Source organism: Numenius arquata, chromosome Z, assembly GCF_964106895.1.
Source record: "Numenius arquata chromosome Z, bNumArq3.hap1.1, whole genome shotgun sequence".
NCBI classification, from domain to species: domain Eukaryota; kingdom Metazoa; phylum Chordata; class Aves; order Charadriiformes; family Scolopacidae; genus Numenius; species Numenius arquata.
Window position 1 is genome coordinate 28,261 of NC_133616.1, and position 18,342 is coordinate 46,602.

Consider the following 18,342-nt stretch of genomic DNA (forward strand, 5'->3'; position numbering starts at 1 on the left):
CCCGCCGCCCCTCAGAACGCCTCAGCCCAGCCTGCTGCCCCTCAGAACAGCCCGCCCTGGCCCGCAGTCCCTCTGAACCGCCCGCTACCCCTCAGAACAGCCCGCCCTGGCCCGCAGTCCCTCACAATCGCCCGCCGCCCCTGTCACCGGCCCGCCCCGCCCCGCCCCGCCCCGCTCCGCTCCGCTCCCCCCGGCCCCGCCCCGTCCGGGCCCCGCCCCGTCCGGGCCCGGCCCCCGCGCGCGCCCAATCGCGCGCCGCCCTGTTGGCTGTGCCCGGCGTCCGCAGCACGGCCCAAGATGGCGGCGCGCGCGCAGCGGGGCGGCCTGGCGGCGGCCCTCCTGGCTAGTGCCCTGCTCGCCATCGCCCGCCCGCCGCTCGCCCTCGGGCAGGCGGCGGCCACGGAAGGCTCGGCGGCGGCCGTGCCGCACCGCCGCTTTGAGTACAAGTACAGCTTCAAGGGGCCGCACCTGGTGCAGGCGGACGGGACGGTGCCGTTCTGGGTGCACACGGGCAGTAAGTGCCGGGTGGGGAGCGGCGGAGCCGCGCGGCCCTCGTTACGTGAGGGAAAGGCGCGGGAAGGAGCCGCCGCGGCCGGGCGAAGATGGCTGGGGCCGGTCACCCTCCGCTGGGCTCTGGGGACCGCCGGGGCGGCGGGGGCTGCCGCGGGCTGCAGCTGCCCGGGGGGAGCAGAGCCGCGGCGGGCGGGGGCCGGCTGGGTGCCCTTAGGCCGGAGCGGTGGCCGTGCCCCCCCGCCCCGCCGGGCCCCCGCAGCCCCGGGGAGACGGGGGAGGGGGAGCGGCCCCGGTCGGTGTGACCCCCGGTCGGCGTGACACGCTGCCGGGAGTGATGATGTGTCACTGGGCCAGGAGGAGCCCGGCCTCCCCCCCCCGCCCCGTGGCCGGCCTGAGGCCAGCGGAACGCGGGAGCTTCTGCGTGGCTGGAAAGCCTGTTGAATTTTCTAGTGTAAAAGCTTGAAATGGAAATTGTGCCTTGGCAAGTACGACTTTATTGGATGTAGTTTATGCACCGTCTGCAGTTATGGGTTAAGGATTCGAGGCATCTAGCCTTCCGTAAGCCCCCCCGTGTAAAGGTATTGATGCTTACTGTACATGAGGTCCTACCTTAGTACGGTTTCTCTGCAGTAACTTCTGCTGGGTTTTTATTTTTGGCAGATTTTAATTTAGTTTATTTTGGTTAGTTCATGAGTGTTAATTTTTGACTCTTATTTGACATTGTGCCACAAGTGACATGAAGGAAACTGTCTATAGATAAGCTTTTTTCCTGCTTTTTCTAAGCAGGTAGTCATACAAATAAATGTTATTTAATACAAGTGAATTAATCTCTCTAAATGTATGCCTATTATTCTTTAAAGCTCTTAAACAGGAAATTAGAACATCTGTTTTTAAAAAGCAGAACGGAAATCTGTGATTTGTGACAAATCATGTGGGATACATCTGAAAGCTAAACCTGATTATTTTTTTTCTTTTCCTAGTTAATTTAATACGTATCTTAACAGCAACACCAGTGTTCTAATTTGTATGTTGTGGTCCCAAGTGGAAGTTGATTAAGTCTGCTGTAAAGCTGTAGTAATGTGTGGAGGTTGGTTTGTTTTTTTTCCCCTCTCAAGTGGTTGAGTACTCCATTAAAAAGTTATTTTGAAAACCGGTAACTAGTTGAGGACACCAGAAAATTCTGTGAGTTTAGAAGATTTGTTAATCGACTAGTTAGGCACTTGCAATACTTCCTTTTTCATGTATTCCGCGTTGGTTCCTTTCCTTTCTAGATGCTATACCAAGTGCGGATCAGATTCGTATAACAACATCTCTGAAAAGCCAAAGAGGATCAGTGTGGACAAAAACCAAATCAATATTTGAATATTGGGAAGTTGAAGTGACCTTTCGAGTTACAGGAAGAGGCCGCATTGGAGCTGATGGATTGGTATTAAGAATTTGATCTCACTGAAAAAAAACAGGCGTGCTTTAAAAAGCGAATCTTGACTTACGACTCTTACTTGCTTTCTGTGACAGGCAATCTGGTTTACAGAAGAGCAAGGCTTGGAAGGTCCTGTTTTCGGGGCAGCTGATAAGTGGAATGGTGTTGGAGTTTTCTTTGATTCCTTTGACAATGATGGAAAGGTTAGTGGGAAGCAATCTCTTCTAGCAAAGATTATAAATTAATTTCCTGCTTGTTTTGTACGTATAACTTTGTGCAAAAAATTAGTATGTTATTTTCCTACTCTGTCCCCCTTCACTTTGAAGGGATAAATTAAAATAGGCAAGTTGCCCTTATAGTATTTTTACTAGACCTTTTCACACTTTTTTTTTTTAAGCTTGAACGTTGAAGCATGACACAATGAATCTCCACTGAACATTGGTTCATGTGTTAGGTTTGGAGGGAAAATACCATGTACCTGTACATATACAAGCTGAAATTTGGAATGCCAATGTTGATATATCTGAAGATGTGTGCTTTCGAAGAGGCATGTTGTACCAAAATATGACAGTGTAGAAACACAAATTTCTATGCCCGTCTTCAGAGATGCTCTTTTTCTTGGAACAAATCTGCCTTGAATAGTTTGAGAGCAAAAAATCTGTAGCAGATGGGGGTGACAGTTGCTGTTTTGAATTTCCAGTTTTCCAGTCCAGAAGGAGCCTGCAAAACTTTAACAATACGTAGTACGTCTGCTTTGCTTTTTTTTTTTTTTTTTTCTTTTCCTGCACTACTTTGGCTTGCTTTTAGATGTTTTAGAGACATTCTTGTAGGTGTACAAGCTTTTTTCCTAGAGATGGCTTCTGATATACAGCAAACTTCAACATATATAAATGTTGAAAGACTGAAGGCGATGTTTATCTTTCTGATCTTCAAAGATAAGACATAGAATTAGATTGTTTGATTTACTAAGAATTTTTAATCCTTTTTTTTTTTTTTTTTTTTTTTTTTTTCCCTTTTCTCTGACTTCTGGCATGAATATGGGCACTGGTGTAGTTTAGCTGGCTGAAGGTGCCATCTAACAAAAATTGCATGTGGACGACGCTATTTGCCGGAACTTTGATAGTGCTGGGACTCTGATCACGACAAGTTCAGTCAGTGTGGTGCGACACACTTTTTTTAGGAAGTGATGATGTGTCAGTTCCAGTCAAAACGAAAGTCTCTGTCATGCCTGTGTTGGTCTGATGTGTCTTAAATGCTGGAGTTCCTAAGACTTTTTTTCATGACAACCTGTTATTTTCTTCAGTCCCAGTATGGAGAAATTCTTCTTGTTGCTCTTCCAGTGTGTTCACTGGAAGGTATTTGGTGCTGTAACTGGTCCTCAGCCCGGTATGCTGGCATCCAGAAGTAGAATTCATCAAGTGCTGCCAGTTCAAAGCACCCTGCTTATGATGCTGATTTAAAAACTGCAAAGCCTTTTTTCTCTTCCTTCTAAGGCTGCAGGTTATACCAGAGGTGAATTTTTATTTCTCTGTAGAAGTACTGACAAGAGCTTTTTAAGAAGAGAAACAGTATTTCATAGCTCTGAACACCTGGAATTGTAAGAACCACACCAAATGTCACAAGAGTTTGCAGCGCATCTTTCCTGTGACCTTTGGCGGCAAAAAATTGGAAAGTTATTCCCCACTGTGGATTCGCTACTGTCTTTCAAGTTCTTGCATGTGCTTGCACCCAGACACGATCTGCAGCAGAAATTGGACCGTCCATCGACGATTATCGTTGAATACTTTTGTTAGTAGCTGTCTGCTGTGCTCTAAAGTAGATTAGGCTTGGGTTGCATTCATGAATGCTTTGAAATGCAACTGTTTGTACACACTTTGTGCAGAATATATGCAAGTATTCTCTGAACCAGTTTGATAACAGTGGTGTTGAACCGAAAAAAGCAGGAAGAAGATGGCATTAAAGTTTTCCAGTGGTACTGAGCAGGCAATACTGATGTCAAAGCAATTCAGCTGACCAACCTCCATTGCTAAGAAATAGAAACACTGGTGTATGTCTATATACTGGTGTACTGTTCTCTTGTGGTTACAGTCTATGTGATGAAGGAAAAGAAGCGGATAGTTTGGTTGTAGTGGGTTTTTTCTAAGACAAAGGTCCACCCTGCCCCACCACTGTGAATTGAAAAGGACATTATTTCTTGAAGTCTGAGTCTCACTTTTTTTGTTTTTTGTGAAGAGCAGGCAGTCTGTCTTGTTGAACAGTATAGGACAGTATATTCCTTTATGTTGTGGTTTAACCCTGATAAGCAGCGTAGCACCTCACAGGGTGGGGATGGGGGAATCGGAAGGGTAAAACTGAGAAAGCTTGTGGGCTGGGATAAATGCAGTTTAGTAGGTAAAGCAGAAGCTGCACGCTCAAGCAAAGCAAAACGAGGAATTAATTGCTTCCCATTGTCAGGCAGGTGTTCAGCCATCTCCAGGACAGCAGGGCTCCATCACGCATAACGATGACCTGGGAAGACAAATGCCATAACTCTGCATGTCCCTTCTTCCTCCTTCTTCCCCAGCTTTTATTGCTGAGCGTTCTGCTGTATGGTCTGGGACATCCCTTGGTGGGTTGGGGTCACTGTCCTGGCTGTGTCCCCTCACAACTTCTTGTGCTCCCCCAGACTACTCACTGGTGGGGACTGTGAGAAACAGAAAAGGCCTTGAGGTTGCATGAGCAGTAACTAAAGCTTTGCTGTTTTATCAACACTGTTTTCATCGTAAATCCAAAACATAGCCCCTTACAATCTACAGTGAAGAAATTTAACTCTATCCCAGCCCAAACCAGTACACTTTAGGAGATGGTGAATTGAAATGTTGAAGGGGGAAGGGAGATTAACTCTGAAATCTTGTGCTGTTGTAAAAAACTGGAGTTCACTTCATAAACTCGTGGAGGCAACCAGAATAGCGCTGTAAATCTGTTCTGCCATTATCATTTTAGCTTGTTCTCATCCTCTTGCAATTTAAATAACTGACAATATCTTCAGTAGACTTTATTTAGTTTCTGACAGGTAGCTCCTGAGGCTTTTCTAATGACTCTGACAAGGTCCGTAGGATGTCAACATAGTGTGTGTTTGGATGTTTTTTCCAGTGTTACGTTGCCAAAGTTGGATGTATTGAGTCATCTGTTAGCTTTAAGATCTGGATCTTCACTACATATGAATTTCTCCCATCTGTGGCTTTTGTATTTCTGTATTTGTCAAATGATGGTAATGGATACTATACCCAGAAACTTAATTTGTGTGGATTTTTTTCACCCCTAATATGCAAAGAATGTAGCAGTCTCTTGCAAAGCAGGCAGCGTGACGCAGTGTAGTCCTGAAGTGCAGAAAGAATAAACACGTCTGTGGTGTATCTGACTTTAGGTGCTTTATTGCAGAAGGGCTGTCGGTGATGTTCCTTATGTTTCAATTTGAATTAAACTATTCCATTTGTTTGCTATTTCTTTTTCTAGAAAAATAATCCCGGAGTGATTGTTGTAGGCAACAATGGAAAACTTCTGTATGACCACCAGAAGTAAGTTTATTTTTAGTGTTAAGGATGAATGTTTGCTTTTGAGTGATGAAATGCTGCGTGAAACTTTGAGAAACATTATGAAGGTCTCTTTCATATGAAACTTTGTTGTTTCCTTTACATTTGAGTTTTTCTATTTGTTAAAACACTGTTTTGGCAGTAACAGCACAGAAGTTGGCAACTATTTAAATGGCATATGTCCTTTGGGATGAATGAACTCAGATAAATGGAGGTACAGGCTTTATACCTCTTTGTTGCTTATGGGTATTTTCCCCACACGGCTAATAACTGACCAAAGTGTCTAACTGAAAGCTAATTGCCTGTTACTTAAATTAATTGGTTTAATTTTGATTTCCAATTTTTTATTGTCAACAGCACAATTGACGTCTTTTTGGATTCTCTGACAAGAGAGGTGTCTAGCTTAGTTGGTGCAGTCCAGACTATAGCTGATGTCCATCTGAGATGACAGGTGCAGGAGTTCTGTTTAGAAGCAGATTTCCTGAGATTTCCCCATTTTGGCATTCTGTAAAGATCTGGTACTGTTGATCCCCCCCTTCAGAAAACCTCAGTGCAGTTGTGGGGCAGCTTTTGAAAAACTTGCATATTGAAAAGCTATCATGATGTTGCTTAGTGATACATTGATGCTTTTTTGTCTCAGCTGATAAATCATAAGATATAGTTTTATGCAAGTTGTCTTCTTGCATAGTGACGGTTCCACGCAAGCGTTGGCTTCCTGTCAGAGGGACTTCCGTAACAAGCCCTATCCCGTTCGAGTAAAGATATCATACTACCAAAAAACATTGACTGTAAGTACTCTGAAATAGCATAATTACTCATGTTTCTCAGCTTTTTAAGTGTGAGATTGTTGCAACTATTTGAAAACCCCAAGACCCCATATGTTAATTCCAGTATTCTTGAGAATGTTGAGCTCAGTAGCAGAAGCTGGAAGGAGGTGCAGTATGTTCAAATGCAGGACAAGTTCTTCTAACTACATTAGTGCCTCTATAGTTTCCTGAGCTGATTTTCCTGATGTTACTTAGGAACGAGTCGCACTAATGTGCTTCTTTGTGCTCACACCCTTCTGTTGCTGTTGACTTGCCTGTAGAGGTGTCCCAAAGCCGGCATCTGTCCCTCAGCTTCCAAGTGTTTGAGCAGCTCCTTCACTCGAGTGGTATTTCTGAGAGCTGCAGAGGGTTTGTGGCTGATTGTAAGAGGTTCTTGAAACTTGACTGTAAAACTGAAGCTCTTTCTTTGACAGTAGATTTAAATTTGCCACTGGAGGCTTCCCACCTCCAAGAAATAGTAGCGCTTTGAAGATTAAAGAAGATAGAAAACCACTGGTGTAAGGTATATCAGGAAAATCACTTACAAAGGTATAAGACTTCTTAAATTCTGTTCAGATGATTGTGAATTCCTGCTAGATAAGGAGAGCAAAATGTGGTGCTGGGTTGTGACAGCTACAAAGTATGTGTTTCTTGGCTTCTGATCTCTTCCGAAGAGGTGCTGTTCCTAGGTATTAGCCATAGAACACAGCTTTCATTTTGTAGTAAAAGTTTCTCTAAAAGTAAACATGAATGCGCCTAAAAGAGGGTGGACCTTGTACTGTGTTGTAATGGTAAAAGCTATCTGTTACTCTTGAATGAAAACTAAATTTCAGACTCCAAGGCTGCTCTCTTTGTGAATGCCCCTGGTCCCTGATGCCTTATCTAGGAACCCCTCTGGCCCAAACGTTGCTGCTGACCTTAGCAGTTCTGCAAACACATCTGTGGAGGAAGAGAATCTCTCTAAGCTTAGAGTCAACGACTCTTCTAGATCAGACCAAAAACTTGTGTTGCCCAGAACCTTATTGGGATGTATGCTTTTGACAGACTGGCCTTTCTTGATGGGGATTTCTTGAACCAGGGTTGAAACTATTAGGCCATGATCAGTTTTAGAATAGCATAGAATAAATCCATGTGGAAGAGATCCACCTGCCATCACACCTCCCACGAGTCCTTCTCTGTTCACAAACAAGTCTGGGAGGGCATCCTTCCTACTTGGCTCGCTCAGTACTTGTGATGAGAAATCATCTTTCAGAAAAGACACTTTTCCTAGTTTCTAGTATCAGTGTATTTGTGACCATTACTGTAAACTGACAAAGCAATTAACACAAATAGATTTATGTGGTAAAAGTTGTGTTTATCCTTTTAGGTATTAATAAACAATGGCTTCACTCCGGATAAGGAAGACTATGAATTTTGTGCGAAAGTGGAAGATATGGTGTTGCCATCACAAGGATATTTTGGAATATCTGCAGCAACAGGGGGACTTGCAGGTAGCAAATGTTAAAAATCGTGACAAGCGGTGTGGAGGCTCGCAGGGCTTGCAAGGGAGGAATTCTTACTGCTAGTGACCGTAATGATGGAATTGACCCTCTCCCGTTCCCAAATTACTGATGTGCTTAGGCCTTTTCCTGCTACAGCAGAGGGACTTTCCTTTCGTCACTACAAAGACGTTGTGCTGTCTCATTCCTCACTGCGTGAACTCTTGGGAGGGCTTTGGGAGGATTCTAGTGCCTGAAGATCCTTTGCAAGCACAAGGTTGACTTGGGAAGTAACGGTGGTTTTTTGTTTTGTTTGTTGAACACAGATGATCATGATGTCCTGTCTTTTCTGACCTTCCAGTTGACTGAGCCTGGAAAGGAATTAGTAAGCATCTTTATGCATGATTAGTAAAATATGTTATTGTATATGTTTTACATGTAGCACCAGATTATGGCATTTCCTCTGAAATTACACTTGGCATCCCCATTTCAGGATTTTGGCATGTAGCTGTGCTGTCATCTGGCTTAGAAAACCGAGACTAATAACTGTAATGTTTTGGTACTATTTCAACACCAGAATTCCTGAAGCAACACTGCACCAACAAGAATCCTGTTGTTAAATCAAAACGTGCAGACAAAACAACCCAAAAAGTCCACTTTGTTTGGAAATAATCTATTGTTGCTTTCAACTTTCCATACCTCTAGAACACTTCTGTACTGTTAAACAGCATCTGTCCTTGTAAAACTTGCCTTATTTTAATTGCAGAAAGCATGCATGTATCAGGAAAAAGCTAAGGGTCTCCATAGGGATGTCTGGTTTCTCACTTCTGCTTAATGTATTAATGTGTTCCACTAATAGTGTTGTGTCTTCAAATCTGAAGCGTGAACAGCCTCGCTGGAGAGTAAGTTATATAGGAGTGGTGGAGAACATGAAAAAATCTCCTTCCCCCCTCTCCCTCTTTGATAATGTTTTAAAGCCAACACCAGATGCAGAAATTCCTCAAAAAGATAAAGAGAAGTATCAAGAAGAGTTTGAACACTTTCAACAAGAACTGGATAAAAAGAAAGAAGAATTTCAGAAGGAACATCCTGATGTGCAAGGACAGCCAGGCAAGTTATTTGAGCGATATTTCAGTTGTCAAGGGAGCTGTTTGCTTTCTGGGATATTCAGAACTAGGGCCCGATAATCTGACTGATCCTATGAAGTTCCTACTGATGTTATTTACTTTATTAGGAATCTTTTGGTCTTTTGTTTGTAAAGTGTTTTCTGAAACATAAAGTCCCTTTTGTCATGCCTGAACTGAGAACAAAACAAATGAAAGGAAACGTTGATGGGAATGATAAGAATGTACTTTGGGCATCTAGACCTGAAATTTAAGGTTCTCTTTTTTTTTTGGGCAGTGATGTTACGACTGTTCTAGAGGTCCTACACCATATTAACTTCATCTGTATTTTCGAAATACTGTCCAGCCTTCCACTGATGAGAAATAATAATCTTTTTGCCACAGAATCTTTGGGACTTTCTTCTTTCTGATGTTGTTCAAGCTGTGGAGGAGCTCACTCAAAATATTCAGTCACTTCTTTTTAAAGCTTACTTTTTCCAAAGAGTAGCTGTTAGTTAATACCTGCAGATGTCTTTTGAAGGCCAGGTGGTAATACAATTCCAGCCTGTGCAGAGATAGCTGCCTCCTCATAATAGCAACATCCTCTTTCCATTTTACATTGCACATTACCCAGGTGCTGAAATGGGAACTCTAGGATGGAATCTGGGTTTGAATGAGTGGTTACCTCTGTTCAGTTGTTCTGATCCCATCTGGGTATCCTTTGCCATGGCAATGGTGATATATAAACACCGAATGTATCTTACTACGGGAAAAAAGTGTATCCATGTAGAAACTTTAAGGGTGCAAGAAAAATGATACAGTGCAACTTAGGAGGAATGCATATGTGTAAGAACCGCGTGTCCTTTTTTCTTATCAGCGGATGATCTTTTTGAAACTGTAAGTGATCGTGAACTGAGGCAAATCTTTGAGGGGCAGAATCGAATTCATCTTGAAATCAAACAGCTTAATAGGCAGTTGGACATGATTCTGGATGAGCAGCGACGGTACGTCTCTGCAGTCACAGATGAGATTGCTAAAAGAGGCGCTGCTTTTCCTGGTCAACAAGGACAGGTAAATTTAAGAAAAAACAACCCCAACCACCGTGATTGATAGCTCAGCCTAATTTCAGCAGCATGATCCATGTGCTTTTTCTAAGATATGTTGACTTTTTTCTCTGCCCCCCGCTCCGCCCCGCCAGGTTTCCCAGCAAGAGATTGAAACAGTTGTGAAAAATCAAGAAGAGGTCATTAGACAAGTAAATGAAATAAGGTAAATGCTTTCTAAATATTAAGTCTGTGTTTTGAATTTTATATTGTTTCCACCTTTTGAATCCAATTTATTATTTCAGTAGGAGAATATTGACAAACTTGAAATTTCTCTGTGTCAGTTCCTTAGCGATGACTCTCTGCATACATTTAATTTCTATAATAAAGTAGGTTCAGGTCCCTAGGGTGGCTGAACCTCCTAATTTGCTTCTTTTTTTGTAATGAGATTCTACTTCAACAGGTAAGTCCAATCCCTCTGAAAATGGTTAATATCTGCTAACTTGATAACCTGCTGCCTTATGGAAATTTGTTGCTCTGATTTTGGAGTGTTGGTAACAGAGCTGGAAAAGGAGACTTTGACAGTTACAGACTTGTTTTCTGGCCTGGATGAAGTCACTTGTTGGACAATCTTGGGTAGTTTATTGGAATGTAACTGTACGACATTAAGACCCTCCCTCGGGGGGGGTATTGTTTGGTTGTTTGGTTTGTGTTTTTGTCAGAGGACTTTCTGCCAGTTAACTTTCTTGGGAAACTTCCATATCTACAGGGACACTTCCAAGTTCCCAAGGGATAAATAATTTTGCTTTTTAAGATGCAGTTTTTAAAATCGATTGAGAGGTATGGTTTACATTGTCAAAGTACATTACCAAAGGAAGTGAAGTTAAAAAAAAATAATAATTAAAAAAATCTTATCTTGAAGGTGCTATACTGCTGAAAGGGATTTGAGAAAATTCCCATGTTCAATAGGGATGTCTGTGTACAATGTTTTACAGATGCTGTCTTTAGCAGGAATGTCTTCAAATTGGTGTAAGCCTTTGTTTATAGTAGTTAAAAAATTCCTTACCTTGGGCTTAAAAAAAAGGAGAAAAACAATTTCTACAACTTGATGTTGTAGTGTATGACTAGTTGAGGTTTTTTCCTGTATTAGTCCAAGGGCAGCTCTTGTGATTTATCTAAGTAGGTCAGTTTTTGTAGAATGAAGATTACAGTGCTTCCATTTTTGCACTTGTTCTTCCACGAAAGCTTTATGGTAATATTCTTGACAAATCTTTGTACCTTGCAAGCAAATTAGATTTTCTTGTTAACGTTGGCAGTCTGCCCTTTTTGTGACTACGTATTAGGTATGAGTTTGCGTAACATCATCTTAATATTTTTCTTAGATTAAAGAAATGTTTTATTTATAGATAGAAATGAACAGCCCGCTGTTGCGTTGCTGGTCATCCCGGAGGAGAAGGACTTACTGTCTAAGTAATTTTCTTGTCAAGATTTGTGGATTTCTTAATCATCTGATTACAGGAGAATCTTGCATGTTCATACAATAGAAACTATCGGCATGGTATTGTTCCTGCAGAAGTAAATGTAAATTAAATTTGATACAGACCATGTCTACTTAGGGATGTTATTTTAACGAACTGTGGGTCAGCCTGGGGGGAGGCGGGTGTACAGATTTCTGTTAATTACACAGGGATGGTGGTATTAGGAGGGAGAGGAACAAAAGGAGTCATACGTGTTCTCACACTGAAAATAGTGGGGCAAGATGAACAATGCGTGGTTGTGGACAGACAGAATTACTGCCAGCATTTGGTAGGCAGTGGTCGTGATGGCGATGGTTTGCATTAAATTTTCTTAAAATTTATTTAGGAAAAACAATCTTCCAGTGAAAATGTACTTCTAAAATAGATTATAACACCAATTCAAAATACAGGTGAATATTACATTAAACAATTTACTTTAACCTATACAATGACAATATGAAAATATACAATAATTTCTGGATGACGTATATGCTAATGTAAGTCAGGACAGGTGAAGGGTTTTTGCATTCATTTTGTATGTTTAAGTTCCAGACCAGAAAGGTAGAATAAGAGAAGGTAAGAGCTGCTTTGTTGAGTTCTGTTTGCAGCAGGTTACAGAAGGAAACAGCTGGTTTTTGGTAACTCCTTTTGATAACTTTGCGATATTAGAAGTGAGTTTATTGAGGTGAATGCTGAGAGTTCTGCAGAAATCCGTGGCTAATTCCGTCTGGCCTAGGGCGCAGTGCATTGTCTGCAGTAACTGTAAATGTGACTGTGGGAGGTGACTGGTCTCCTACTGTGCGCTGCAAGTGGGATTGAGTTCTTACAAAGGTGAAGGAAAGGGTGAATTCTCGCATCTTTTTGTTACTGTGAGTGGAAAGAATTTTTTTTTGTTATGTGGGAAGCGTGCAGAATACTGGTAGTCTCGTATGGCAAGTTGATTTGTGTGTTAAAGTGATATTTTTAAGAAAAACTGGTAGTCTTCGGTTTGAAGAAAAGTATGTTGTTAATCCAGCATTAAGTAGGGGCTGTAATTACTAAATGCCTCTTCTTTCAGGTGGTGTATCTGCAGCTTGATGTAATTGTGTAGGTTAATTTAGTGTGTGGCTTTCGCTTAGTATGGAGCTGCTTCTAGTAGTTTAAATGTGCTGCATAGTTCTTACAAGGGAGTGAAAGCTGCTGTCACACTAACATGGCACGTCTGCTTTCTTATCACGTGCCTTTGAACAGATAACTATCTTACTAGTTTTCTCTTTTCTCCTGGCTTTTTTAATTTATTTTATTTTAATTTTAGTTCTGTGGTTTTTTGAATTTTAATGGCATGAAGAGCAACTGATGGAAAGCTAAAAGATGGGCAACTTCTTTATGAAGATTATTTGTAAACCTTTAAGTTTTGATGCTTAACTTGCTGTTTTCACAATGAATACGAGCCATTTAAAAATCAGTACTGTAATTTTGTATAACACTTGTAAATATGATTCTATGTTGTTGGCAGTTTACTCAATGAGCAGTATTCAAGCCAGGTGGTGGTTGGTTGGTGGGTTTTTTTAATGTGAAAGTCACAGATGAAAGTGTTCAAGGCCAGGCTGAACCCGGCTTTGAGCACCCAGATCCAGTGGAAGGTGACCCTGGCAAGCAGGGGGTTGGATCAGAAGATCTTTAAAATACCTTTTCCAACCCAAACCCTTCTGTGGTAAATTGCTGGCCGCTGTGCAAAGAGTTAGGACTTTACCTTGAACGCATCAAAGTAAGCTCTCATCTGAACAAAATGTAAAGTTTTAAGTAAATTAAAAAGAAATCCAAAGGCATATATTTTGATTGTTTATTCTGTTAAAAATGAAGAGATTAACATTCACATGATAAATATTTTAGCTGTAGAATAATCCTCTTTGCAACTGAAAAGAAACATCACAGTAGGGGAAAATTATATAAACATATTGATTAGAGATAAACTAGTCAATGAGAGAAAAATACTTAATCTCAAATAAAATTAGTTATGGAACTTCAACTTTTTACGGATTTAATTTGATTTGTTGTAGAAGCAAAATGAATTCACGTGAAGACAATATTAAGTATTATAACAATGCATATGGGAAATGAGTTTCTCATATAAATGATAATCATGAAACAAGGATGCATCTAAATCTTTTCTTATCCCTAAAGCCTCTTCTTATTTTTATTTCTTACATGACTGCTTTTATTTATTTATTTTTCAAACAGCTTTTGGTTTTCTTCAAAGATTGCATTAAACTCTGCTTATCCTAAAGCCTTGGCAAGAGCCTCAGATAAAACACTTGTTTTAGGCTTCATCAGTCAGGCAAAGCAGATGTCTAGCAATAGAATATTTGCCAGATCTTGTTTTCAGCGTGGCTTTGGGAGATGGTGTACTGTACAAATTGAAACTGCCTGCGGAATTAAATATTTTAAAAAATCATACTTTGATTAAGGAATTATTTCTTGATAGGGTTTTTTCTAGCTTCCAAGAATAACCTGTTTTCTGCCTCTTGGGGCAACTGTGTATTTCAAATTAATTTTAATGGACTAAAAGGTGTCCACAATAACTGCTGTTTGTGCAAAGCTGTTCTGTGCTGAAAAATGTTTTGTTGTTTGTCTTGTTTCAGAAATTCCATGTCCGATGCTCTGAGGTTGATCACTGGAGCTCAACATCCTGGCTCTGCTGCGGGAGTCTATGAAACAACCCAGCACTTCAATGACATCAAAGAGCACCTTCATGTAGTAAAGAGGGACATTGAGCATTTAGTACAACGAAATATGGTAATTTATGTGCTGGTAGTGTAAAGCATGACTGTAGTACTTCTTTATTTGGCTGTTAGTGAAAAGCTAGGATGAGCCAGCATGCAATTTACGGAGCAATTAATCCTTCATTAAGCTGCTTCGCTAAAACTGCACTGCCTTGACCTAACTGCATGATCTGTGTCTTGATGAGAAGTTTTGCACAAAGAGCATGATTTTTAGTCTAATTTCCTGTGGAAACAAGGTCAAGCAATTAGGTTTTCTGGGTGCTTTTTTTTGTGTTTGTCCCCCTACTTAACAGCTCTATAGAGAGGAGATTCTCTGCTGCCTCTGCACAGAAGGGAGAGCTTTAATCAGGGGAAACTCAGGCAGGCTCCGCTTACTGTCTCCAAGGGTGAGAGATGACTGTGTTTGCGTTCAGGAGCACCTTAGTCTAGCCTAGGTAGCAATTAAGCTGAATTAGCTTATGATCCCATAGAAGGTTCTTGATTTCTGGGTGAATTTACCAAAGATTTATTCTTTCCCCTGTAATGCTCAAATTAGCAGCAGTTTGTCTGAGAAATACAAATGTGAAATGGGGAAGGGAGACGATAAGATTGTTATTTCAGAGTAGTGTCACTTCTGTCATTTTCTGCTTGTGTTCTGACTTTCAGGTCATGTTACATGTTTGCTACATGTAGTATTCTTTCAATGGCATGTCTTGTTTGCTTTTTTCTCAAATATTGCTTTTCTTGGGTTTTAGCCATCTGGTGAGAAAACAAAGTGTCCAGATTTGCCACCGTTTCCATCGTGCTTATCTACAGTGCACTTCTTCATGTTTGTAGCGGTGCAAACAGTGTTATTCATTGGTTATATCATGTATAGGTAAGTATGTTTTTCTTTAAAGACAGCAGGGCAAATGATTTTAGAACTTCTGACTGAAAATGCAATTGCAATGGTATGATTATGTTAATCTTCTTTAAAACAAGCAATCATTCGGATTGGAAGGGACCTGGGGAGGTCTCTAGTTCAACCTTCTGCTCAGAGCAGGGTCGACACTGAATTCAGACCTGGTTGCTTAGTGTTTGAACTGATCAGGTCTTAAAAACAGCTAAGAGTGGAAAATTTACCACTGTTATGGACCCCATTGGTTTATCACAATGAAGTTTGTTTCACTCTTCCCTCACCCCCATGGTATATCTGGTGGGAACCTGCCCTGTTTCAGTTCGACTGTTGTGTCTCTCCTTTAAATGTGCATCTCAGTAAAGAAACTGTCCCCATCCCCTCAACAACGTCCTGTGGGGACTTGGAAGCTGCTGTTAGACCCCTTGAAACCTTCTTTTGTCCAGGATGAACGAGTCCCATTCCCTCCCTCTCCTTGTGGTCCTCTGCTAGACTTACTGAAGTTTATTAATACCGTAACAAAATCTGATGTGATTTGAATATTTTTTAATTATTTTTTTTGCTGTGTGTACTTACAGGCTTCTTATCCCATTTCACAAATTCCTCAGTGAATGTTTTTATGATATATATCCCTTCATCCCTGTCCTACGCATGATATTGATAGTATGTGGACTAATTGGGATGTTTTCTTTGTTCTCTTACTCCTCATTGTAATGTCATAACGTTCAAATTAAATTTGTGTTGATGGAAAGGAGAAGCTATTGAGAGTAAGGACTGACTTGCTTGATAAGTCTCCCCTCCTGCTTCTGGCACACACTAATCGGGATGAGGAGTAGGGACCAAAATAGCTGCCTTGCCCTTCAAAGAGAAAATGCTGTTTGCTCCCTCTGTGGAGGGGTAGCTGTTATTAATATAAGACTGATGTACTAACTTTTATTGCCTGTCCGCTTCTCTACAAAGCACGTCTCTGATGTGTGTCGTGATACCATCAGCTGGAAAGCTGGCTTCCAAGATACAGGAGCAGCTGGTCCCCTCCAGTTCTTTCTGATACCCTTCAAATTCTAGTGTCTGTGTGTGGCTGGTGCACAGTGTCTGTAGCCACTGAGAAAATAAACATGCCCTGTGCCAGAGGGAAAAGAAAATCCCATTTCGAGTCAATTCTTTCAGCTTCCTTGCATGTGTTTCCTTTTCTATGATGATCTTTAGGCCAATCAGATACTGAGAAGCTATGGAAAATTTTAGTTGAAGTATTTTAAAAATCGGTTCCTATGTTCTTTCACAGCTTCTGGCTTCTGTCCAGAATGTTTTGTTTCCTTCTGTGTCTGATGCAAAATTGGAACTATAGTGATGCTACCGATGTCTTTGTAAACAGAAAAAATTATATCCTATTTTTGTGATAGACTTATATTAGATTTTCCTAAGTCTCTGTTGACAAGGAATGGAATATTTTAATCCCCAAATCAGTGAAGTATTTATTTATTTAGACCAGTTAGCTAGTTTTATACTGTAAGTGCTTTATGAATTCTCTTCTGCTTTTTCTTTCAGGAGTCAACAAGAAGCAGCAGCCAAAAAGTTCTTTTGATGACCTGTTCCTTTTGTGTGTACCTAACAGCAGTATGTATGCACAGAAAATTATACACTTCTGTAAATGAGGGAGATTTTAGTGTTTGATATACTTCAATATTGTAAATTATTGAATTTTGTTAAACGAAATGAGTTCTCTTTAAACTGTTAATGCTAAAGTTAAAAACAGACTGGGGAGCAGCAGAGGAAATGCTGGGTGGGGGCAGACCCTCTCCAGGTCTGTGTTTCCAACGAACAGTCTCGTAAATATGGGATGGCAAATGCCATTTTCCTCTTCTTTTGTTAAGATTCCAGAGGAGGGAATTGATACACCCGAGTTTGGTCGCTGTTCATAGTGAGGATTGCAGATGGATGCTTTGTGCAGAAAGCTTGCCACTAAGTGTCCTGACGTATCAGTTTAAAAAAAAAAAAAAAAAAGGCAAGCAAACAAAAAAAAAATCCAGACAACTGCTCTTTGTATTTTTTTTTTTTTTTTTGGGGGGTGGGTAAAAATTTGTTATAAACACTTCATTTCTTTACCACTTGGATTTAACGGTTTAAGAACTATTTAGTTAATTCTAATTCTTCATGAAATACAGATTTAAACACTTTTTAATATGTGGACACAAAGACAGGCCTTTAACAGTCTGGCTGTTGATACCTGACACAGAAAACAAACTACACAGAATAAGGAAATAAAAGCTTATCTCCTTACTTTGGATTTTGGTTTTAGGCAATGAGAGAAAACATGATAAAGTAGTTTCTTTGAGTAGATTGTGGGACTGATTTCTTTCTTGTAGTTTCAAGTCTGTCTGTAATTTTGTTTGGAGATTTGTGGAACTTTCTCAGCAAAGGTATCATTGCTTTATACCTCTTCAAATCTGATTTTATTAAGCATGTGTTTAGTGTATGAATATGTCTTTACTTTTATAAAGCTGTCTTGTGTCTTTCATGTGTCAAATACAGATGCTTTGATTTAAATCTTGACATGGCAAGTATTCTAAACTACACATAGTGAGTTTTAACTCACTTCTTCACAAGCTGATGCTTCAGACATGTTTGTTAATCCAGCAGCTATTGTAGAACCAGTTTTGTGTGTCAATTCCTGCTTTAATATCAAAAACATGAGACAGAACGTGTTTTTGATACTGCTTATCAGGTGAACGTTTGCTTCGGGAAAGAAACAAAGCAGATAGCCCAAATTAGGAATGTGAAATGAATTAATTTTGCCTTGTTTACATATCTGTGGTAACTTTGTCCTTGAGTTGTTTGTGTGTACAGTTAGAATAGGGGGGTTGGTTTTTTCAGAAATTCTGTAACATACACAAACGCATCAGGATATTTCACTTCTAATTATTAATCTGTTTGTCTGAATCTGCAAAAATTATTTGGAATCAAACATACAAATAGTGCATTCCTACAGTCTGCTCCCTTGGAGTACAACAGATGCTGCCAAATTCACTGTAATGAAGAGCACTTCAGTGTCATGCCTGTCAGTCTGGAGAAATGATAAATCTATGCAATATATTTTGTTACTTCAAATATAGTGTCCAAAAAGCAGATGTCTGTGCTATACTGCTAAAATGGTACTACCTACACACCCGCATACTGCAAGCGGTATAGCTTTATAGATTCATTTCTAAATTTGAGAAGATTTTGCTGTACTGACTGGAGAAACTCCTGCCTCAAGC

The 18,342-nt window shown here is 40.6% G+C and overlaps 1 protein-coding gene across 1 annotated transcript; it reads left to right on the forward strand.

Annotated features, from left to right (window-relative positions):
- Window positions 1–293: 293 nt before the first annotated feature.
- On the forward strand, window positions 294–17,628 carry LOC141477120 (protein ERGIC-53-like). Its single transcript, XM_074166186.1, has 13 exons — window positions 294–514; window positions 1,785–1,939; window positions 2,029–2,136; window positions 5,429–5,490; window positions 6,194–6,293; window positions 7,678–7,801; window positions 8,116–8,174; window positions 8,767–8,899; window positions 9,770–9,963; window positions 10,091–10,161; window positions 14,074–14,227; window positions 14,949–15,070; window positions 16,634–17,628. Exons 1-13 carry the CDS (start codon window positions 298–300, stop codon window positions 16,668–16,670), a joined length of 1,536 nt encoding a protein of 511 aa, XP_074022287.1. The 5' UTR covers window positions 294–297; the 3' UTR covers window positions 16,671–17,628.
- The last annotated feature ends 714 nt before the right edge of the window (window positions 17,629–18,342 follow it).